Source organism: Lagenorhynchus albirostris, chromosome 2, assembly GCF_949774975.1.
Source record: "Lagenorhynchus albirostris chromosome 2, mLagAlb1.1, whole genome shotgun sequence".
Lineage (NCBI taxonomy): Eukaryota > Metazoa > Chordata > Mammalia > Artiodactyla > Delphinidae > Lagenorhynchus > Lagenorhynchus albirostris.
The window spans coordinates 39,315,740-39,337,541 of NC_083096.1; the positions used below are offsets into that span (position 1 = coordinate 39,315,740).

The window sequence follows — 21,802 nt, forward strand, 5'->3', positions numbered from 1 at the left end:
AGCAGCAGATAACAGAAAAGTCCCCATAATGAGAGTAATCAGTAGGTAGGCATTCAGCAATTGTATACCAAGTGAAAGATTCATCAATGCAATGGCAATGCATGCCTGCTTCTGCAGCCCCACCACCCAAGCCAGTGGCTTGCACTCCACATGGAATAAGAAGGAAGCCTCTGGTCTCCTCCACATCCATCCACTGACATGCAGGGCCTCCAAACCTCCAAAGGACAAAAACACCAGGCGAGGATATCAATCAAGCATCATGCTCCCTATGTTCCAGACATCAGTCATGCTAGTTCCCACCCATTTAATTACTCTTCTGTTGACCACCCACAATTAATTTAAAGACATGACAACAAGGTCTGAGATTTGAGGGATGTACCTGACTCTCTCTCCCCTCCAGGAGTGGTGGAATCTGATCAGCAAAACCAATCTTCCCTGGATCACCCATAAAGGCACTAACCTCATCCACGTTCTCAAAAGCGTTGATGACATCATATGGCAAACAGGACAGAAGGTCAATCACAAACCACGTCTTCAGATAGTTCATGCGGATGAGTTTGGGGTCGGAAATCACCTCCCCAGCTGGTCCAACAAAAGTGGTATGAAAATTCAGCACAATGTCCACCAGAAAGATAACATCCACGATGCTATCCACAACCAGCCAGGCCACGTTGTTCTGCCTGGTTTTAAAGGAGACATTATAAGGGACCAGGATGGCTGTATAGAAGGTTAAGATCAAGATGATCCAATCCCACGTGGTCTTGAAAACACAATAATGTAAGATGATGTGAGGGGGAGTCTTTGGTGCCTCTTGCTTGTATTGGGGAAGGATGTCTGAGCCCAGCTGCAGAACCTGTACAGAAAAAAATGGCCAAGAGAGAACTAAGTTAGGATTTCACTGTCAGCATCAAACCAGTCAGTACCTGTCAGAGCCGAATACTCATAACACTCCAGACGGATCATTAGATGCAAGAACAGGTACCAAAGGACTATGGCAGAATGGAATTGAACATTGTAATATAATCAATCATATGAAACAATAAAACACTGTTTTATTTAAACACTGTTATTATCAGCTTACTGTGAGCCAATCATTGTACTAAGTACTCCACATACAAGTATTATCTCACTTAATTCTAAACACAACCTTGTTTTATTAGCCAGTCATTATTCTGTGTGACAAGTGAGAAACTGAGGCGCAAGAGAATTAAGCAACTTGGTTCCTGAAGTCAAGATGGTGGTGGGGGAGGATGCAGAGTTCACGTCTCCCCACAACTAGGGCACCTGCCAGATGCTGGTGGGGGACCTCAATGTCCAAGGAGATAGGAGGAACCCCCAAGCGACCTGGTAGGACGTGGAAGGGAGCGAGGGGGGAGGAGAAGTGGAGGCTGGGCAGGACAGGCGCCCCTGAGGGGTGGCTGGGAGAGGGGAGGGATTCCCACACCTGGAGGGACCCTCGGGGGCTCAGAGGATGGGGGGGGTGCACCTAGCATTTCACCTGTCCAATCAGGCTCAGGAAACCTGCTGGGGCCTGGGCCAGGTCCTCTGCCCTCCGAGGCCCCCTCCGGGCCACATCCGTCCTAGGGGCGTAGAGGTGGGGGTAGGGAGGAGGAAGAGAAGAGGTGGGCGAGAGGGGTGCTCCAGGACCAGGGAATCAGGGGAAGCACCACGGGTGTTTCCCCCACTGACTCGGCCCAGGAAGCTTGTTGGGTTTCCGGGTCTGGTCCTCTGCCGTCCAGGGCCCCCTCTGGCCTCATGAGCCCTAGGGGCATAGGAGGGAGGGAGGGAGGGGAAGAAGAAGAGAGGCCAACAGGGAGGGGCCCTTCAGGATCAGAGGATGGGGGCAAACACGTCTAGCCTGCTGGGGTCCTGGATATGGTCCTCTGCCATTCAAGGCCAGAGGCACTCCTGGGCCCCTCCTGCTACACTGAGCCTAAGTCCCCCCCAGCCCCCCCACCGCCCACTGGGGCCTTTTCCAGCCCTGTGGGTCCTAAGCATAGGCCCCTTCCCACCACCTAAACCCTGACCCTGCCTGAGCCCCACCCCTCACAGCCAGGGACTTTTCCAGCTTTTTTTTCCCTCCTCTTTTTTACTATTATACTTCTGTTTTACCTTCCAGCTGTTGTTTCACCTGCATTTTTACTTTTTTTATTCTTTCTAACATATCTGTTAGTTTTCTACTCTTATTTTATTTTTGACCCTTTGTTATTCTTCTGCTCCTGTTTTCTTTTTCTGCTGCCCCATGCAGCTTGCAGGATCTTGGTTCATGAGCTGGAGGTCAGGCCTGAGCTCCTGTGGTGGGAACTCTGAGTCCGAACCACTGGACTAACAGAGAACCTAAGATCCCAGGGAATATTCATAGGATTGAGGTCTCCTGGAGGTCCTCATCTCAGCACAAAGACCCAGCTCTACCCAGCAGTCTACAAACTCTACTGCTCGAAGCCTCAGGCCAAACAACCAGTATGACAGGAACACAATCCCACCCATCAAAAAACAAATGAGATGACAAAAAACTATGTCACAGACGAAGGAGCAAGGTAAAAACCTAAAAGACCAAATAAATGAAGAGGAAATAGGCAACATACCTGAAAAAGAATTCAGAGTAATGACAGTAAAGATGATCCAGAATCTTAGAAATAGAATGGAGGCACAGATTGAGAAAATATAAGAAATGTTTAACAAAGATCTAGAAGAACTAAAGAACAAACAGATATGAACAACACAATAACTAAAATGAAAAAATACATTAGAAGGAATCAATAGCAAAATAACTGAGGCAAAAGAACAAGTAAGTGAGCTGGAAGACAGAATGGTGGAAATAACTGCCTAGGAGCAGAATAGAGAAAAAAGAATTGAATACAATCTCAGAGACCTCTGGGACAACATTAAACGTGCCAACATTCAAATTATAGTGGTCCCAGAAGAGGAAGAGGAAAAGAAAAGGTCTGAGAAAACATTAAAAGAGACTATAGTGAAAAACTTCCCTAACATGGGAAAGGAAACAGTCACCCAACTCCAGGAAGTGCAGAGAGTCCCATACAGGATAAACCCTAGGAGAAACACACCAAGACACATATTAATCAAAATAACAAAAATTAAATTCAAAGAAAAAATATTAAAAGCAACAAGGGAAAAGCAAAAAATAACATATAAAGGAATCCCCATAAGGTTATCAGCTGACTTTTCAGCAGAAACTGCAGGCCAGAAGGGAGTTGCAGGATATACTTAAAGTGACAAAAGAGGAAAAGCTACAACAAATATTACTCTACCCAGCAAGGGTCTCATTCAGATTCAATGGAGAAATCAAAATCTTTATAGACAAAGCAAAAGCTAAGAGAATTCAGCACCACCAAACCAGCTTTACAACAAATGCTAAAGGAACTTAATCTAGGCAAGAACCACAAGAGAAGAAAAGACCCACAAAAACAAACCCAAAACAATTAAGAAAACGGTAATAGGAACATACATATCCATAACAACCTTGAATTTAAATGGATTAAATGCCCCAACAAAAAGACATAGACTGGCTGAACAGATAAAAAACAAGACCCATATATATGCTGTCTACAAGCGACCCACTTCAGACCTAGAGACACATACAGACTGAAAGTGAAGGGATGGAAAAAGATATTCCATGCAAATGGAAATCAAAAGAAAGCTGGAGTAGCAATACTCATATCAGATAAAATAGACTTTGAAATAAAGACTGTTACAAGAGATAAGGAAGGACACTACATAATGATCGAGGGATCAATCCAAGAAGAAGACATAACAATTATAAATATTTTTGCACCCAACATAGGAGTACCTCAATACATAAGGCAAATGCTAACAACCATAAAAGGGGAAATCAACAGTAAGACAATAATAGTAGAGGACTTTAACACCCCACTTACACCAATGGACAGATCATCCAAACAGAAAATAAATAAGGATGGGCTTTCCTGGTGGCACAGTTGTTGAGAGTCCACCTGCTGATGCAGGGGACATGGGTTCGTGCCTCGGTCTGGGAAGACCCCACATGCCACAGAGAAGCTAGGCCCGTGAGCCATGGCCACTGAGCCTGTGCGTCCGGAGCCTGTGCTCCGCAACGGGAGAGGCCACAACTGTAAGAGGCTCACGTACCACAAAAAAAAAAAAAAAAAGAAAGAAAGGAAATAAGGAAATAGAAGCTTTAAATGACACAACAGATCAGATGGATTTAATTGACATTTATAGGACATTCTACCCAAAAGTGGCAGAATACACTTTCTTCTCAAGTGCACATGGAACACTCTCCATGATAGACATATCTTGGGTCACAAATCAAGCTTTGGTAAATTTTTAAAAATTGAAATCATATCAAGCAGCTTTTCCAACTACAATGCTATGAGACTGGAAATCAATTACAGGAAAAAAAACCTGTAAAAAATGCAAATACATGGCAGCTAAACAGTGCACTACTAAATAACTAAGATATCACTGAAGAAATCAAAGAAGAAGTAAAAAAAATACACAGAAATAAGTGACAACAGAAACAGAATGACCCCAAACCTATGGACACAGAAAAAGCAGTTCTAAGAGGGAAGTTTATAGTAATGAAATCTCACCTCAAGAAACAAGAAAAACCTCAAATAAACAATCTAACCTTACAACTAAAGCAACTAGAGAAACAACAAAGAAAACCCAGTCAGTAGAAGGAAAAAAATCATAAAGATCAGAGCAGAAATAAATGAAATAGAAATGAAGAAAACAATAGCAAAGATCAATAAAACTAAAAGTTTGTTCTTTGAGAAGATAAACAAAATTGATAAACCTTTAGCCAGACTCATCAAGAAAAAAAGGGAGAGGACACAAATCAATAAAATTAGAAAAGAAAAAGGAGAAATCACAACTGACACCACAGAAATACAAAGGATTATAAGAGACTACTACAAACAATTATATGCAAATAAAATGGACAACCACAAAGAATTGGACAAATTCTTGGAAAGGTACAATTTTCCAAGACAGAACCAGGAAGAATTAGAAAATATAAACAGACCTATCACAAGTAATGAAACTGAAACTGTAATTAAAATCTTCCAACAAACAACAGTCCAGGACCAGACAGCTTCACAGGTGAATTCTATCAAACATTTGGAGAAGAGCTAACACCGATCCTTCTAAAACTCTACCAAGACAATTGCAGAAGGAAGAACACTCCCAAATTCGTTCTACAAGGCCACCATCACCCTGACACCAAAACCAGACACAGATATCACAAAAAAAGAAAATTACAGACCAATATCACTGATGAATATAGATGCAAAAATCCTCAACAAAATACTAGCAAATAGAATCCAGCAACATATTAAAAGGATCATACACCATGATCAAGTGGGATTTATCCTAGGGAGGCAAGGATTCTTCAAAATACACAAATCAATCAATGTGATGCACCATATTAACAAATTAAGGAATAAAAAACATATGATCATCTCAATAGATGCAGAAAAAGCTTTTGACAAAATTCAACACCAATTTGTGATAAAAACTCTCCAGAAAGTGGACATAGAGGGATCCTACCTCAACATAATAAAAGTCATATATGACAAACCCACAGCAAACATTATTCGAAATGGTGAAACACTGAAAGCATTTCCACTAAGATCAGGAACAAGACAAGAATGTCCACTCTCACCACTCTTATTCAACATAGTTTTGGAAGTCCTAGCCATAGCAATCAGAGAAGAAAAAGAAATAAAAGGAATACAAATTGGAAAAGAAGAAGTAAAACAGTCACTGTTTGCAGATAACATGATACTATACATAGAGAATCCTAAAAATGCCACCAGAAAACTACAAGAACTAATCAATGAATTTGGTAAAGTAGCAGGATACAAAACTAATGCACAGAAACCTCTGGCATTCCTATACACTAACAACAAAAAATAAGAAAGAGAAATTAAGGAAACAATCCCATTTATCATTGAAATGAAAAGAATAAAATACCTAGGAATAAACCTACCTAAGGAGGCAAAAAACTTGTACTCAGAAAACTATAAAACACTGATGAAAGAAATCAAAGATGAAATAAACAGATGAAGAAATATACCATGTTCTTGGATTGGAAAAATCAATATTGTGAAAATGACTATACTACCCAAAGCAATCTACAGATTCAATGCAATCCCTATTGAACTACCAATGGCATTCTTCACAGAATTGGAACAAAAAATTGTACAATTTGTATGGAAACACAAAAGACCCCGAATAGACAAAGCAATCTTGAGAAAGAAAAATGGAGCTGGAGGAATCAGGTTCCCCATCTTCAAACTATACTACAAAGCTACAGTAATCAAGACAGTATGGTAGTGGCACAAAAACAGAAATACACGTCAATGGAACAGGACAGAAAGCCCAGAGATAAATCCACATACATATGGTCACCTAATTTATGACAAAGGAGGCAAGAATATACAATGGAGAAAAGACAGCCTCTTCAATAAGTGGCGCTGGGAAAACTGGACAGCTACATGTAAAAGAATGAAATTAGAACGCTACCTAACACCATATAAAAAATAAACTCAAAATGGATTAAAGACCTAAATGCAAGACTGGACACTATAAAACTCTTAGAGGAAAACATAGGCAGAACACTCTTTGACATAAATCACAGCAAGATCTTTTTTGACCCACTCCCTACAGTAATGAAAATAAAAACAAAAATAAACAAATGGGACCTAATGAGACTTAAAAGCTTTTTCACAGCAAAGGTAACCATAAACAAGATGAAAAGACAACCTTCATAATGAGAGAAAATATTTGCAAACGAAGCAACTGACAAAGGATTAATCTCCAAAATATACATACAACTCATGGAGCTCAACATCAAAAAAAGAAACAACCCAATCAAAAAACGGGTGGAAGACCTAAATAGACATTTCTCCAAAGAAGACATACAGATGGCCAACAAACACATGAAAAGATGCTCAACATCACTAATGATTAAAGAAACAAATCATTTTTGTTTCTCTAATCATTAAACAAATCATTTTTGTTTCTCTAATCATTAAACAAATCAAAGCTATGATGAGATATCACCTCATATCAAAAAGTCTACAAACAATAAATGCTGGAGAGGGTGCAGAGAAAAGGGGACCCTCTTACACTGTTGGTGGGAATGTAAATTGATACAGCCACTATAGAGAAAAGTACGAAGGTTCCTTAAAAAAACTAAAAATAGAACTACCATATGACCCAGCAATCTCACTACTGGGTGTATACCCTGAGAAACCATAATTCAAAAGGACACATGTACCCCAGTGTTCACTGCAGCACTATTTACAATAGCCAGGACATGTAAACAACCTAAATGTCCAACGATAGATGAATGGATAAAGAAGATGTGGTCCATATACACAAAGGAATATTACTCAGCCATAAAAAGGAATGAAATTGAGTCATTTGTAGAGATGTGGATGGACCTACAGTCTGTCATACAGAGTGAAGTAAGCCAGAAAGAGAAAAACAAATATCGTACATTAACACATATATGTGGAATCTCGAAAAATGGTACATATACAGATGAACCTATTTGTAGGGCAGGAATACAGATGTAGGTGTAGGGAACCAACATGTGGACAGGGTGTGGGGAAGGGGAGGGTGGGATGAACTGGGAGATTAGGTTCGACACAAATACACTACCATGTGTAAAATAGATAGCTAGTGGGAACCTGCTGTATAGCACAAGGAGCTCAGCTCGGTGCTCTGTGATGACCTAGATGGGTGGGATGGGGGTTGGTGGGAGGCAGGTCCAAGAGAGAGGGAATAGAGGATATACATATAGCTGATTCACTTCATTGTATAGCAAAAACTAACACAACATTAGAAAGCAATTTTACTCCAGTAAAATAAAATAAAATAAAATAAAATAAAATAATTCACTCTACTAAAAAAAGAAAAGCAACTTGACTCAACAAATATTGATTGCTCAGTGCCAGGAATTGTTCTAGATACTGGGCACACAGCAATGAAGGAAACAGCATGATTCCTGCTCTCAGAAATCATGGAACTCAGTGTAGTAGACAAATAAAAATAATTTCAAATTGTAAGAAGAGCTAAATAAGATGATGGGGGAGGGGCACACAGTGTTTGGACAGAATGTGACTTGAGAAGTAAGAGGAGAGTGTTTGAACTAAAACCTCAATGAAAGCAAGACACCAGCCATTCAAACTTTGATGAAAAAATTATTCAAGGTAGAGAGGATAACTGGTGTAATGACCCCAAGGTAGGAGAAGTTTGATATTTTTAGGAAGAGAAAAAAGTTGGGTGTGACTAAAGCCATGACGGGGGGAAAAGATGCTAGATGACCTCAGAGGGGAAGCAGAAACCAGACCACACAGGCCCTAGTGGGCCACGGGGAGGTGTCGGATTTTATTCTCAGTATAACTGGAGGGTCTTAAGTATGCAAATAATAATCTGATGCATGTTTTTGAAAGGTCACCCTGGCTGCTGTGTAGATAATGAATTGAGGCAAAGGATTAGTGGGAAGAACAGCATCAGGGAACTTATTATAAAAGCCTGGGAAGAAGGGTAATGGAGAAAAGTAGTCCAATTTTGGATAGAGTTTTGAAGTAAAACCAACTGGACTTGCTATTGGCTAAAAAGTGAAGAAAAGGGAGCAGTGAACGGTACTCATTACTTTATTCCCAAAACACAGCATGGTGGCTGGCCCAGAGCAGTCACTACAGGATGATTTCTAAGTGAATGACTGAACTTCAAGGTCACACAGCTAGCAAAAGATGGAACAAGGATCCCAAACTAGGTCTAGCTGAATTAAAAACACATGCTGTCTCATATCAAGTTTATATTTCTCTAAATAACAGACTTTTAAGGAAGCAGACTTAGCGAACGATGAAGTGCAGAGAAGCTTGGCTCCAAGAAAGTATCATGGATGGTTTTCACCCTCTACAGTCAAAGGCAAAAAGCTCTGCTTTTAGAGGCCAGGCCAAGCTGGAAGGGACCCACCCCACCCAATCCCACCCCAGCTGCTCCTCTGTGCCACTTATAGGTTTCTATAAACCCCTAGGTGAAACTTCCTCTAGTGTCATGGGAACTTCTCTTTTTCCTCTAGAGGTAAAGACCCCTTAGTGAATATGAAATAATCTGAATATCCCTGGTCCCCCTAGGGTTGGCCCCAGGCCTTAAAGGTGAGCAAAAGAAAGCTATAAGTTCACAGAGGGCCCAGTGTGCAGTTTGGGTATGGGAACTATTTCCACCCTTCCCACCAATGTGCAGAGCTCTTCAAGAACTAGGATCTAAATTTCTCCCCCCATGAAAAGGAATTTATACAAGTATGATTAAGGACACTTGGGCCCTGAGATCTCAGGTAGGAAAAGTGATTGACCTGTAAGAATAAAACAAATAAAAGTAAACTGAATGAGACTTCTGCTTCCAGAAAGATGGAATAGACATACTTTTCCCTATTCCTCCCTCTAAGTACCTCTGAAAGCCCTGGATGTTATATATAAAGTAAACATAGGAAGACTCTGAAAGGTGAAGAAAGGAAAGCAAACTGGCTAGGAATAATACAGTGGTGAATTCTCTGGGTTTTCTTTTTGCTTCATATATTCCTAGACTTGGAGCAACCTGGAAACACCAATGAGTGCAGACAAAAAGAGTCCCAACAAAAGCCCACTCTCTCTAGCAGAAGAACCGGGAAGGGGACAGCCTCAAAATGTAGAAAACTTTAGATAATAACCACTCTACCATGTCCATACACTACAGAAAAAGCTGTGATCCAACTCCCATCCAGGTCAGCAAAGCCTACTAGAAAGCCTAGATCTCCCCCTTCTTGAGGCTGTAATGATGCACCCAGCCTCCACCTCCTTCCTACTGGAGTATTACCAAAGAAGTCCCAGTAGGGAGCCTGGACTTCCTTTCACCTCCCCCCAGCAGTAATGAGGCCCCCCATCCCACAATGCAGAGAGGTATCAATGTAACCTTAGTGGGGAGCTATAACTCTTTTTCTTACCCATCAGTAACAAGGAGCCCCCATCAAGTTTCAATGGAGGCTGAGTTGGAAACCTGGACTTCTACCCAACCTGGCAGAAATGAGGGGATACCTATTTCTCCTCTGCCACATCTGTGTCAAAAGTAGTCACTTAAAGCAAAAGATTTAAATAAGATCCAGAGGCTCATAACATAATATCCAAAATGCCCATTTCAACAAAAAGTCAGTCATTATACCAAGAACCAAGAAAACATCAAACTGCCTGAAGAACAGAAAATCAATTTTTCAGAGGAAAGAATCAGTGAACTTAAAGACAAAACAATAGAAATTACCCAAACTAAACAACAGACACAGAAAGGCACATTGCATAATGATAAAAAGGTCAATTCTCCAAGAAGATATAGAAATCCTAATGTATATGCACCAAACAAAAGAGCTCCAAGTATACATGAAGCAAAAACTGATTGAAAGGTGAAACAGACAAACCCTAAACACTCCTCTCTCAACCTTTGATAGAACAACTAGAAAGAAAGTAAGCAAGGATATAGAAGAACTCAATGACAACATTAACCAACAGGATTTAATCGACATTTATAAAATACTCAACCCAACAAAAGCAGAATGCACATTCTTTTCAAGTGCACTGGAACATTATTATCCAGGATAGATGATATACTAGTCCATAAAACAAACCTTGACAAATTTAACAGAATTTAAATCACACAAGGTATATTCTCTGACTATAATGGAATCAAACTAGAAATCAATAACAGAAAGATAACAGGAAAATATCCAAATACTTGGAAACTAAATATCCAAATAATATAATTCTAAATAATCCATGAACTAAAGAAGAAGATGCAAGGGAAATTTAAAAATACATTGAACTCAGTGAAAATGAGAATCCAACATATCAAAATTTGTGGGATGCTGCTAAAGCAGTACTGAAAGGGAAATTTATAGCACTAAATATTTGCATAAGGAAAAAGAAGGTCTCAAATCAATAATGTGCAGTCTCAAATCAAGAACCTATAAAAGAGCAAAATAAAACTAAATTAGCAAGCAGAAAGAAGGAAATAATAAGAGCAGAAATCAGTGAAGTTGAAAACAGGAAAACAATAGAGAAAATCAATGGTTTTAAAAAATCAATAAAATAAAATAAAAATAAAATTGAAATCCTATAGCAAGACTGAAAAAGAAAAAAAAGACAGAAAGGGACTTCCCAGGTGGTCCAGTGGTAAAGAATCCATCTTACAATGCAGGGGATGCGGGTTCAATCCCTGGTCAGGGAACTAAGATCCCACATGCCGCAGGCCAACTAAGTCCAGGTGCCACAACTACTGAGCTCACACACCTCAGCTAGAGAGCCTGCCTGCTGCAAACTACGGAGCCTGTGCTCTGGAGACCACGCGCCACAGCTACACAGCCCACACGCCCTGGAGCCTGCACGCCACAACTAGAGAAGAGAAAACCCACATGCCACAACTAGAGAGAAGCCCATGCACCACAACGAAGAGCCTGTGCGCCGCAATGAAAGATCCCACGTGCCAGCAACTGGAACCCGACGCAGCCAAAAATAAGTTAAATAAATAAATAAATCTTAAAAAAAAAAACGAAAAACGACAGAAAAGCTACAAATTACTAATATCAGGAATGAAACAGGAGATACAACTATAAACTGTAGATACCCAAAAGATAATAGGGAATGCTACAAACAACTCTACACGTATAAATTTTACTACTTAAGATGAAATGGTCCTCGAAAAACACAAACTACCACAATTCATAGCCCCATAAACTGTAAGAAAAGTGAATTCATAATTTTAAGACTCCCAAAAGAAATCTCCAGGCCCAGATGGTTTTAATGGATAATGGTATCAAAATCTAACAAAGAATTTATAACAATTCTACACAATCTCTTCCAGAAAATAAAAGTAGAAGGAACACTTCTCAATTCATTTTGTGAAGCTAGTATTACCCTGATTCCAAATCCAGACAAAGACAGTACAAAAAAACAAGACAACTACAGAACAGTATCTCTCGTAAATATAGGTGCAAAAATTCTTAACAAATAGTAACAAATAGAATTCAGCAATATATGCAAAGAATGACCAAGTGGGGTATATTCCAAGGGTGGAAAGCTAATTCAATACTGAAAAATGAATCAATGTAATAGAAAAAGCATTTGACAAAATTCAACATCTATTCATGATAAAAACTCAGAAATAAATGGAAATAGAGGGAAACTTCTTCAACTTGATAAAGAGCATCTATAAAAAACCTACAGCTAACATCATATTTAATAGTCAAAGACTGAAAGTTTTCTCAACATCAAGAACAAGGCAAAGTATCACCTTTCACTACTCTTATTCCATATAGTACTGCCACTGCAATAGGCAAAAAGAAAAGAAAAAAAGAGAGAAAAAGAAAAGGAATAAAAGGCATTCAGATCAGGAAGGAAGAAATAAAAATATCCCGATTTGCAAATGACATAATGGGGTACACAGACTATTCCAAGGAATCTACATACTAACTCCTAGAATAAGTGAGTTCAACAAGGTCACACAAGATAAACATACAAAAATCATTGTATTTCTGTATACTAGAAATGAAGACCAAAGTTATACAGTACCATTTATAATCACTAAAAAAAAATACTTAAGTATTTTTATAGGTATAATAAAACATGCACAGAACTTGGATGTCAAAAACAAAAAAAAATGCTGATAAAAGAGATCAAAGAGGATATCAATAAATGGAGGCACGTAAATTAGAAGACTCAACGTACTAAAGACTTCCATTCTCTCCAAATTGATATAGGTTTAGCATAATTCCTACCTAAATGCCAGCAAGAGTTTTTATAGATACATACGAGATGATTCTAAAATTTATGTGGAAAGGCAAAAAAACAGGAATAGCCTAAACGATTTTGGATAAGAAGAATAAAGTGGGAGGAATCAGTCTAGCCAATTTCAAGGTATACAGCACAGTAATTAAGAGAGAGTGATATTGATAGAAAAATAGACTCACAGATTAATGGAACAGAATACAGAACCCAGAAATAGACCCACACAAATGCCCAACTGATTTTTGACAGTGGCGCAAAAAGCAATTCAGTGGAGGAAAGACAGCCTTTTCAACAAATGATGCTGGAGAAAAGGACATTCACAGGCAAAAAAAATAAAAAATAAAATAAAAATGAACCTCAATATAAGGCTTATACCTTATATAAAAATTATCTCAAAATGGACTGCAGGCTTACATGTAAAACATAAAACTATAAAACTTTCAGAAAAAAACATAGAAGAAAATCTTCAGGACCTAGGGCTAGGCAAAGTGTTCTTAGACTTGAAACCAAAGCACAATCCATGAAAGAAAAAAACTGATAAACTGAACACTATCAAACTTTAAAACTTTTGCTCTGCAAAAGACTCTGTTAGAAGGATGAAAAGACAAGCTATGACTTGGAGGAAATATTTGCAAACCACATATGCAATAAAGAAATAGGATCTAGGATATATAATTTATAATATATAATCTCAAAACTCAACAATAAAAAACAATCAGAAATGAGGAAAAGGTATGAATGGACATTTCACCCAAGAGGATACACAGATGGCAAATAAGTACGTGAAAAGATGTTCACATCATTAGCCATCAGGGAAATGCAATGAGATATCACTATGCACTTATCAGAATAGCCAAACTAAAAAATAGTGACAACATCAAATGCTGCTGAGACTGCACATAAACTAGACTTCTCATATATTGCTAATACAAATGTAAAATGACAGCCACTCCAGAAAAGAGTTTGGCAGTTTACTAAACAACTAAGTATGCAACAGCAATTACACTCCTGGGCATTTATCCCAGAAAAGTGAAAATTTATATTCATGCAAAAACTTGTACATGAATGCTCACAGAAAGTTTATCTGTAATATTAAAAATCAGAATTGGCCCAGATGTCCTTAAACAGATGAATGGTTAAACAATCTGTGGCACATCCATACCATAGACCAGGGGTCCGCAACAGCCCCCACCCCCACCCCGGGCCACACAGCCGGAGATGAGCGGTGGGCGAGTTAGGGAAACTTCATATGCCGCTCCCCATCGCTCGCATTACCGCGTGAACCATCCCCTCTCCCCAGGTCCGTGGAAAAACTGTCTTCCATGAAACCGGTCCCTGGTGCCAGAAAGGTTGGGGACCGCTGCCATAGACTACTACTCAGCAAGAAAAAGGTGTCAACTACTGATACATTCAACAACCTAGATGAATCTCCAGAGGTTTATAAAACCAGTCCCCAAAGACAACACACTACATGATTCCATTTATATAACATCCTTGAAATGACAAAATTATAGAAATAGAGGACAAATCAGTGGTTGCCAGGGGTTTAACTCCTTAAAAGGCAGGAAGGGTGTGGCCATAAAAAGGCAACATGAAGTATTCTCATGGTGATGGAAATGTTCTGTATCTTGACTGTACCCATGTCAATATCCTGGTTGTGATACTGTACTATATAGTTTTGCATGAAGTTACCATCAGTAGAAACTGAGTAAAAAGCACATGGGATCTCTTTGTATTATTTCTTAAAACTGCACGTGAACCTACAGTTACCTCAAAATAAGAAATTTAATTTTTAAAAAAACCAACTGAATATAGATGAATCACAAGCATTGTAAGAAAGGAGTCCTGGGCATTGAGCTAAGGGAAAGGCAGGGGAAAGGGAGGTGAGTTACTTAGGGGTTTAATACAGTATGTTTGCAAAATACAGTGATAAGACCATTCAGCAAGAGGTCAAAAGAATCCACAAGCAGCCGCCTGCTGACTGCACACCAGAGTCACTTGGAACTCCAAGAAGGAAATGTCCTTTTAGAGAAAAATGGCTGTTCCTGTAACAGTTTGATTTAATCCATAATTATTCCCAGGTGGATTTCCCATTCTGATGCTTTCCAGGACACTATTAGGCCCGCTTGAGTAAGGCCTGAGTAAACAGTGTCTTCATACCTCCCAACAATGCCAGGCTGACCCAGAGACTCTCCCTCTGCTGCTATTCCAACATGTGTTCGATGGGTATAGACAGAGGTGCTAGGATAGACAGGGAGGGATGTTAGAACTTGTATTCAGTTTCCTCTTCCCATCTCTGAGATGCAGCCTTTCACATTGCAAACACAGGATATCTACATTCTGCAAGGAGGCTTGGAAGCTAGGACATTTGATGAGGATAAATGTGACACATTCTCTTTCCAAATCTTTATGTTAAAAGCTATGAATTTTTCCCCTAAGGCCAAGCTTTTATAGTCTGACTTGAGATCCTATGTATTTCACTCTGATATGAACTCTTCAGCAATTATATGGAAAACAGAAGATGGAAATTCCAAGGAGTGAGTTCTTCATTACAGAAAATCAAGATTCTTAAGAAAACTTCCCAGACCAAAAGAGTATTTTGCGTCCAGTTAACTATCTGACACCAATAGTCTTTTCCGAGTGTAATGACAAATGACTTTCTGATGTTTATCAGAAAGATTCCTGTGAGACTCACGCACCTTCCTCCACAGAAATGTGTACAGGAATGGATTCAGACCAGAACAACAGGTAACAGCACAGCTCTGATGAGCTCCATGACTGCCACCCTCAGGAGAAAAAGCTTTCTCAGAATCATTCTGAATATTCTCGTCTGGCAAAGGGTTAGTGTCGTCCAAAGGGAGAAGTCTCTGGGTGCAGAGTCAAAAGAGATGGGATACCGACCTTATATCCAGCCATAACAAGTTTGCTCAATGTTAGATGCTCAGTGACGCTTCAAAACTTTGCAGAGAAACAGCTTCAGCAGAAGTGGAGACAGGAGGATGACCTGGTGCAGTGGTCCCGGTGACCACTGCAGGGTCAGGTCTCTCTCCCACCACTTTTCTATGCTTATCAGCATGAGCATGTGCTTCTAGATTCTTCCATCTGATAAGTCTTGTACAATGGAATCTTCCCAAGGCAGACAGCTCACAGCCCTTCCAGAACGCATTTCCTAAGAGTGGGCTTGCGTCTGTCCTACACGTCCAATCAGACAGCTGTTCCCCCAAACGCAGGTACCACTTCTCCTAGTGTAATGTTAGTTCACACTTTCCCCATCCCTCCCCCTACAACACCCAGGCTCTGCCCAGAGAAAGGGCTCATTATAAGCCATTATTGATGGAGTCAAAGAATGCTCATCTTGAAGACTGATTCTGGAAGGAAAATAGAGTTTGGGCTTTTCCCTAAATGAAGAACAGGGAGATCAGGCTGATTATCACATTTCTCTAGCACTTTTACTTCCAAAGTCCTCTACTGTACTTCTGAATCCTTATGTTCACCCTGTGAGGGTGTTCTACAGATGGGAAAATGTAGGTTCCGTGCGGCGAAGTGACTCATCCTGAGTCATACCAGGGGTGAGTAAGCAGAGAGCTGTGAGTACAAGCCAGGCCGCCAGCTCCAAGCCCCCGAGTCTTTTCATGAATCTATTTGTACAGCCTGAAATGCCTTTCACAGAACACTGACATACGTCATCACATCTCACGCAACCTCATGAGATGGGAAGGCTGGTATTTTTCTTATTTTATAGACTGGGAAAATAAACGCAGAGAGTAAATGATTTGTTCATAGTCACATAGCACATGACAAAACAGGACCATAAGCTCAAGTTCAGTTTCCTGATTCAGTGCTTTTCTTCTGTTATATACTGACTCTTCAATAACTATTGATTCTCCATAGGACTTCTGAATGATGGCAACATGCCACCTGTCATCAAAGGTACCATCTCCCATTACAGACCTTCTCCAGGACTTCCCAATTAAAGTCCTGAACCAGCCACATTGGCCAGAGCCTGTCTCCCTGAAGAGTAACTACCTTAGTCCCCAAGCCACACCAAGCTAGATTAAGAAAGAAGCAGGGGGCTTCCCTGGTGGCGCAGTGGTTGAGAGTCCGCCTGCCGATGCAGGGGACACGGGTTTGTGCCCCAGTCCGGGAAGATCCTACATGCGGCGGAGCGGCTGGACCTGTGAGCCATGACCGCTGAGCCTGCGCGTCCAGAGCCTGTGCTCCGCAACGGGAGAGGCCACAACAGTGAGAGGCCCGCGTACCGCAAAAAAAAAAAAAAAAGAAGCAGGATCAAACTACACTTACCCTGAAACCTTTCTGTGTCAAATGAATGTCACCATGCAAAGTGATTTTTGCTGAAGTGGATGAGAGATCATAATATCTCACTCTAAGCTCTTATGTGCTCCTCTGCTACCTCACTCTTAGCTCAAGTTTTTACCTAATGAATTGCTGAAAAAAATAGAACCAGTCTTGCAATGGTCATGTATCTATAAATCAGTCTCCACCCTCATCCACCTGCCTCCTTCCTGTTTCTACAGAGGAAGTGCCTTCTTCCTATCAAATGCCAATTCCTCTCACGTGTTTTGAATCTCATTCTCCTCCCCCTCCTCAAGTGCTTTACACCCCCCATGATTCCCCCTCTTTTCTTCCCATCAACCTCTCCTTGGACACAGGATCATTCCATCAGCATCTTTAGACATCAATCAACTGCCCTTTCTTGCTCAGCTCCTTTTGCTCTTCCCCCTTTATGGCCAGAGTTTTTGAAAGAGTGACCTAAACACGATGGCTCCACATTCTCCCCTCCAATCACCTTCAACACACCCCAACCTGACTACTGCCTCCAGTCTCTAATCAAATAGCTATTGTCAAGGTCACCAACAAACTCAGTGTTGCTAAATCCAATGGACGTTTCCATCCTGATCTAACTCATGCTCTCCGGAGCTGTTTACAGATTTTCACACTTCTTCCTTCTTGAAACACTCTCCTTGCTTGGCTTTCTTAATGCCACTCTCTCCTGCTACGGTACCACAAAGTGTGCAGCTGATATCTCCCTTCGAGAAAACCTCCAGAACTAACCCACCAGGGAGTTCTGCTGCTTCTACCACCAAATACATCTGACTCAGGATCCAGTCACCATTTTCCGACTTACTTCTACAACTCCATCCAGTGCACCACCCCTCTCACTGCAGCACAGCAGTAGCTTCCTAACCTCACCCCACTTCCATTCTGGCCCCCCATCAAGTTCATGTACCATACAGCAACTCAGATTTGATCATATCACTTCCCTGATCAAAACCCTCCCGCTTCTTACATTGAACTTCAAACAACATCAACAGTCTTTTTGTAATTTACCTGCCCCTGGCAATTTCCAACCCCAACTAAGCCATTCATCCCCACACCAACCATTCGACCCCATTGCTTTCTGAAAAAAAATACCAAAGCTCTTTACCCACCTGAGGGGACCTCAAAATGCCCCTCCTCTACTCTCCACATGGATGGTTCTTCCCAACCTTTGGGTCTCAGTGTCAGCGTCATCTCTTCACAGAGGCCGTCCCTGACCACCTTCCGAAACAGACTCTCTACCACCTCCCTTCCTCTGTTGACTTCTATCACATCACCAGGTTTGTTCCTCTTACAGTGTTTATTCAGTTGTTCACAGATGTCTCTCCTACTAGATTGTAGGCTCCGTGAGGGCGCAAGCTTGTCTTCTTACCACCACATACTCTGTCCTTAGCACAGTGTCTGGGACGTAGTAAGTGCCTAACAAAACCGCCTGCAGAAGTGAATGACTGACTGAACAAATACAGGCAAAGAAAAAGCTAGAAAAAAAGACTCAAATAAAAGTATAATTCTTGACGAAAATGTAGTATCAAGAATGTTCTACAAACACGATAATAACCATGATATAGAAAAGAGGGAATGTGTTATATCTTAGGGCCATATTCCTATTATATGTACTGTCATGAAGAAATAAAAATAAAAACCAGAGTCCGCATATACCATTTAACATCATGAAAGTTTCCAGCAGGTGCCCTTCCCCAGAAGTATTATGGCACTGGTTATCATTTATTGAGTGCTTACTGTATGCCCTACCCTGAGCTAGTAAGCCCTTTACATAGTCTTGCATTTAATCCTCACAAGTCTATGAGGTACATAGTATTATCATCCCTATTTTACAATGAAGAAATTGAAGCTTGGGGAAGTAAAGTAACTTGTCCAAGGCCACAAAAGTTTTAAACAGTGCAGCCAGTGTTGAAAACTTCGTCAAGTTTAACTCCAAGTTCCATGCTTTTAACTGCTATGCTCTCATGCCAGGTTCGTGGCTGAGCACTTTATGTACAAAATACAATTTAATCCTTACAATAACCACATGAGGTAGACATTAGTCTTTATTTTATAGGTAAGAAAAATGATCCCAAGGAGGCTATGTTGCCCAAAGCCACAAAGCGAATTAAGTGGTGAAGCTGAGATTCAAACCCAAATCTGATTTGAAAGCCCACAGTCATTAACCAAAGGAAATATAATGCAATTTTAAACTTTTTAATAACCACATTAAAAAAAAGTAAAAGAAAACAGATCAAATGAACTATAATATTCAACCCAATAATTGAAACCTATATATCCAAAATATTATCACTTCAACATGTAATCAATATAGGAAATTATTAGTGAGATATTTTACATTCCTTTTATCATAGTGATTTAAATCCAGTAAGTATAGTGTAACTTACTACCCCTCTCAATTCAGATGAACCACACCCAAGCTGCCCCATATAGCCACATACGGTCACCACACTGGACAACACCAGTCTAAACCATGACATTACACTGCACTGTAAGAATGTCCCGAACTAACTTAAACAAATGTTGGCATGGCTCTCAAAAGCAGATTTGGAATGGATAAACTAAGCACACACCAGACAACCAAAAAAATAGATTAAAAAACGTGAATCACAAACATGTGTACACGTTCACTGTGTGCGAGTTGGGGTGGGGGGGTGGTGAGAAGGGAGGACGTCAGATAACAAAGAGGTGGCTGGGGAGAGCATCAGAGACAGGGTAGCAAACACAGCAAGTCAATCAAGATACAGCTCTTGCAGGCTGAACCTGGCCAAGCCCCGGCCTGGAATCCCCAGTCTTGATTTCACAGCTGATCAACCTTTTTTTTTTTTTTTTTTTTTTGCATTACGCGGGCCTCTCCCTGTTGTGGCCTATCCCGTTGCGGAGCACAGGCTCTGGACGCGCAGGCCCCGTGGCCATGGCTCACGGGCCCAGCCACTCGACAACATGTGGGATCTTCCCAGACCGGGGCACGAACCCGTGTCCCCTGCATTGGCAGGCGGACTCTCAACCACTGCGCCACCAGGGAAGCCCTGATCAACCTTTTTTAAAAAATTTATTTTATTGAAGTATAGTTGATTTACAATGTTGTGTTAATTTCTGCTGTAGAGCAAAATGATTCAGTTATACATAGACATACATTCTTTTTCATATTCTTTTCCATTATGGTTTATCATGGGATATTGAATATAGTTCCCTGTGCTATACAGGAGGACCTTGTTGTTTGTCCATTCTATATATAAAAGTTTGCATCTGCTAATTCCAAACTCCCAATCCATCCCTCCTCCAGCCCCCTTCCCCCCGGCAACCACAAGTCTGTTCTCTGTGTCTGCGAATCTGTTTCTGTTTCGTAGATAAGTTCATTTGTGTCATATTTCAGATTCCACATAGAAGTGATACAGCTGATCAATCTTAAGCAAGGCAAGGCCTCCATGCCTCAGTTTCCTCACCTGAAAAATGAAGAATTTTTTTTGTGTGTGTGTGTTTCGCGGGCCTCTCACTGTTGTGGCCTCTCCCGTTGTGGAGCACAGGCTCTGGACGCGCAGGCTCAGCGGCCATGGCTCACGGGCCCAGCCGCTCCGCGGCATGTGGGATCTTCCCAGACTGGGGCACAAACCCGTGTCCCCTGCATTGGCAGGCGGACTCTCAACCACTGCGCCACCAGGGAAGCCCGAAGATTGTTGTACAAATTAAAAAAAAGACTGGTTCAGGAAATTCTCAGTGAGAATCAGGAAGGCTCCAACTCATGCAATACATCCTTTTAACCTGAATGTTTTGGCTTTCTCAAGGATCGGGGACCAAGAATGACAGAACTAAAATGGCCTGGGAAGAAAGGGAGACTGATAAAATAGATTTGTTTGGGGAAAAAAAGGACAAAATGGCTTCACAGACCCCATCAATGCTATGGACCCTTATGGTCTCCTAATAAAAAGATCCATGGACACTTGGACACGAAAAGTTACCCACAAGGATCCAAAGATCCTACAGTTTAGAAGAGAAGAGAGATGTGCAAACAAACTATGAAAATATAATGCAACAAGTGGTAAGAAACCGTGGATAAAAGTACTTTAAGAGCAGAGGGAGGGCTTCCCTAGTGGCACAGTGGTTAAGAATCCGCCTGCCAATGCAGGGGACATGGGTTCCAGCCCTGGTCCGGGAAGATCCCACATTCTGCAGAGCAACTAAACCCATGAGCCACAACTGCTGAGCCTGCGCTCTAGAGCCCGCGAGCCACAACTACTGAGTCCACGTGCCACAACTACCGAAGCTGTGCGCCTAGAGCCCGTGCTCCACAACAAGGGAAGCCACTGCAATGAGAGATCCATGCACTGCAGTGAAGAGTAGCCCCTGCTCACAGCAACTAGAGAAAGCCTGCACAGCAACGAAGACCCAATGCAGCCAAAAATAAATGAATAAATTTTTTAAAAAGAGCAGAGGGAAAGAGACAGCAAACTGACTTAGGTCATCAGGAAAGGCTTGGGTGTGAGGTGACTGTCCCGTATCCCTTAAAGGATGGGCCTCGGACAGACAAAACTCAGGGCATTTCCAGCAGGCAGTATGTACAAGCTGGGAAGGGTGAAGGAGGTGGTATAAGAGCTCAGCGTGGAAGGAGCCTGGTGTGCTGAGGCAGCGGGATTTTT

At 41.0% G+C, this 21,802-nt stretch overlaps 1 protein-coding gene across 2 annotated transcripts in view; it reads right to left on the reverse strand.

Moving 5' to 3' along the window:
• The window catches only part of KCNH1 (potassium voltage-gated channel subfamily H member 1), a 409,184-nt gene that overhangs the window by 315,814 nt on the left and 71,568 nt on the right, over positions 1–21,802 (reverse strand). Inside the window, exon 6 of one of the 2 annotated variants that reach the window (XM_060130812.1) lies at positions 461–853. In XM_060130812.1, coding sequence (XP_059986795.1) covers positions 461–853 — 393 coding nt within the window. Of the gene's footprint in view, positions 1–379; positions 854–21,802 lie in introns of both variants that reach the window. The other variant, XM_060130802.1, reaches the window with a different exon arrangement.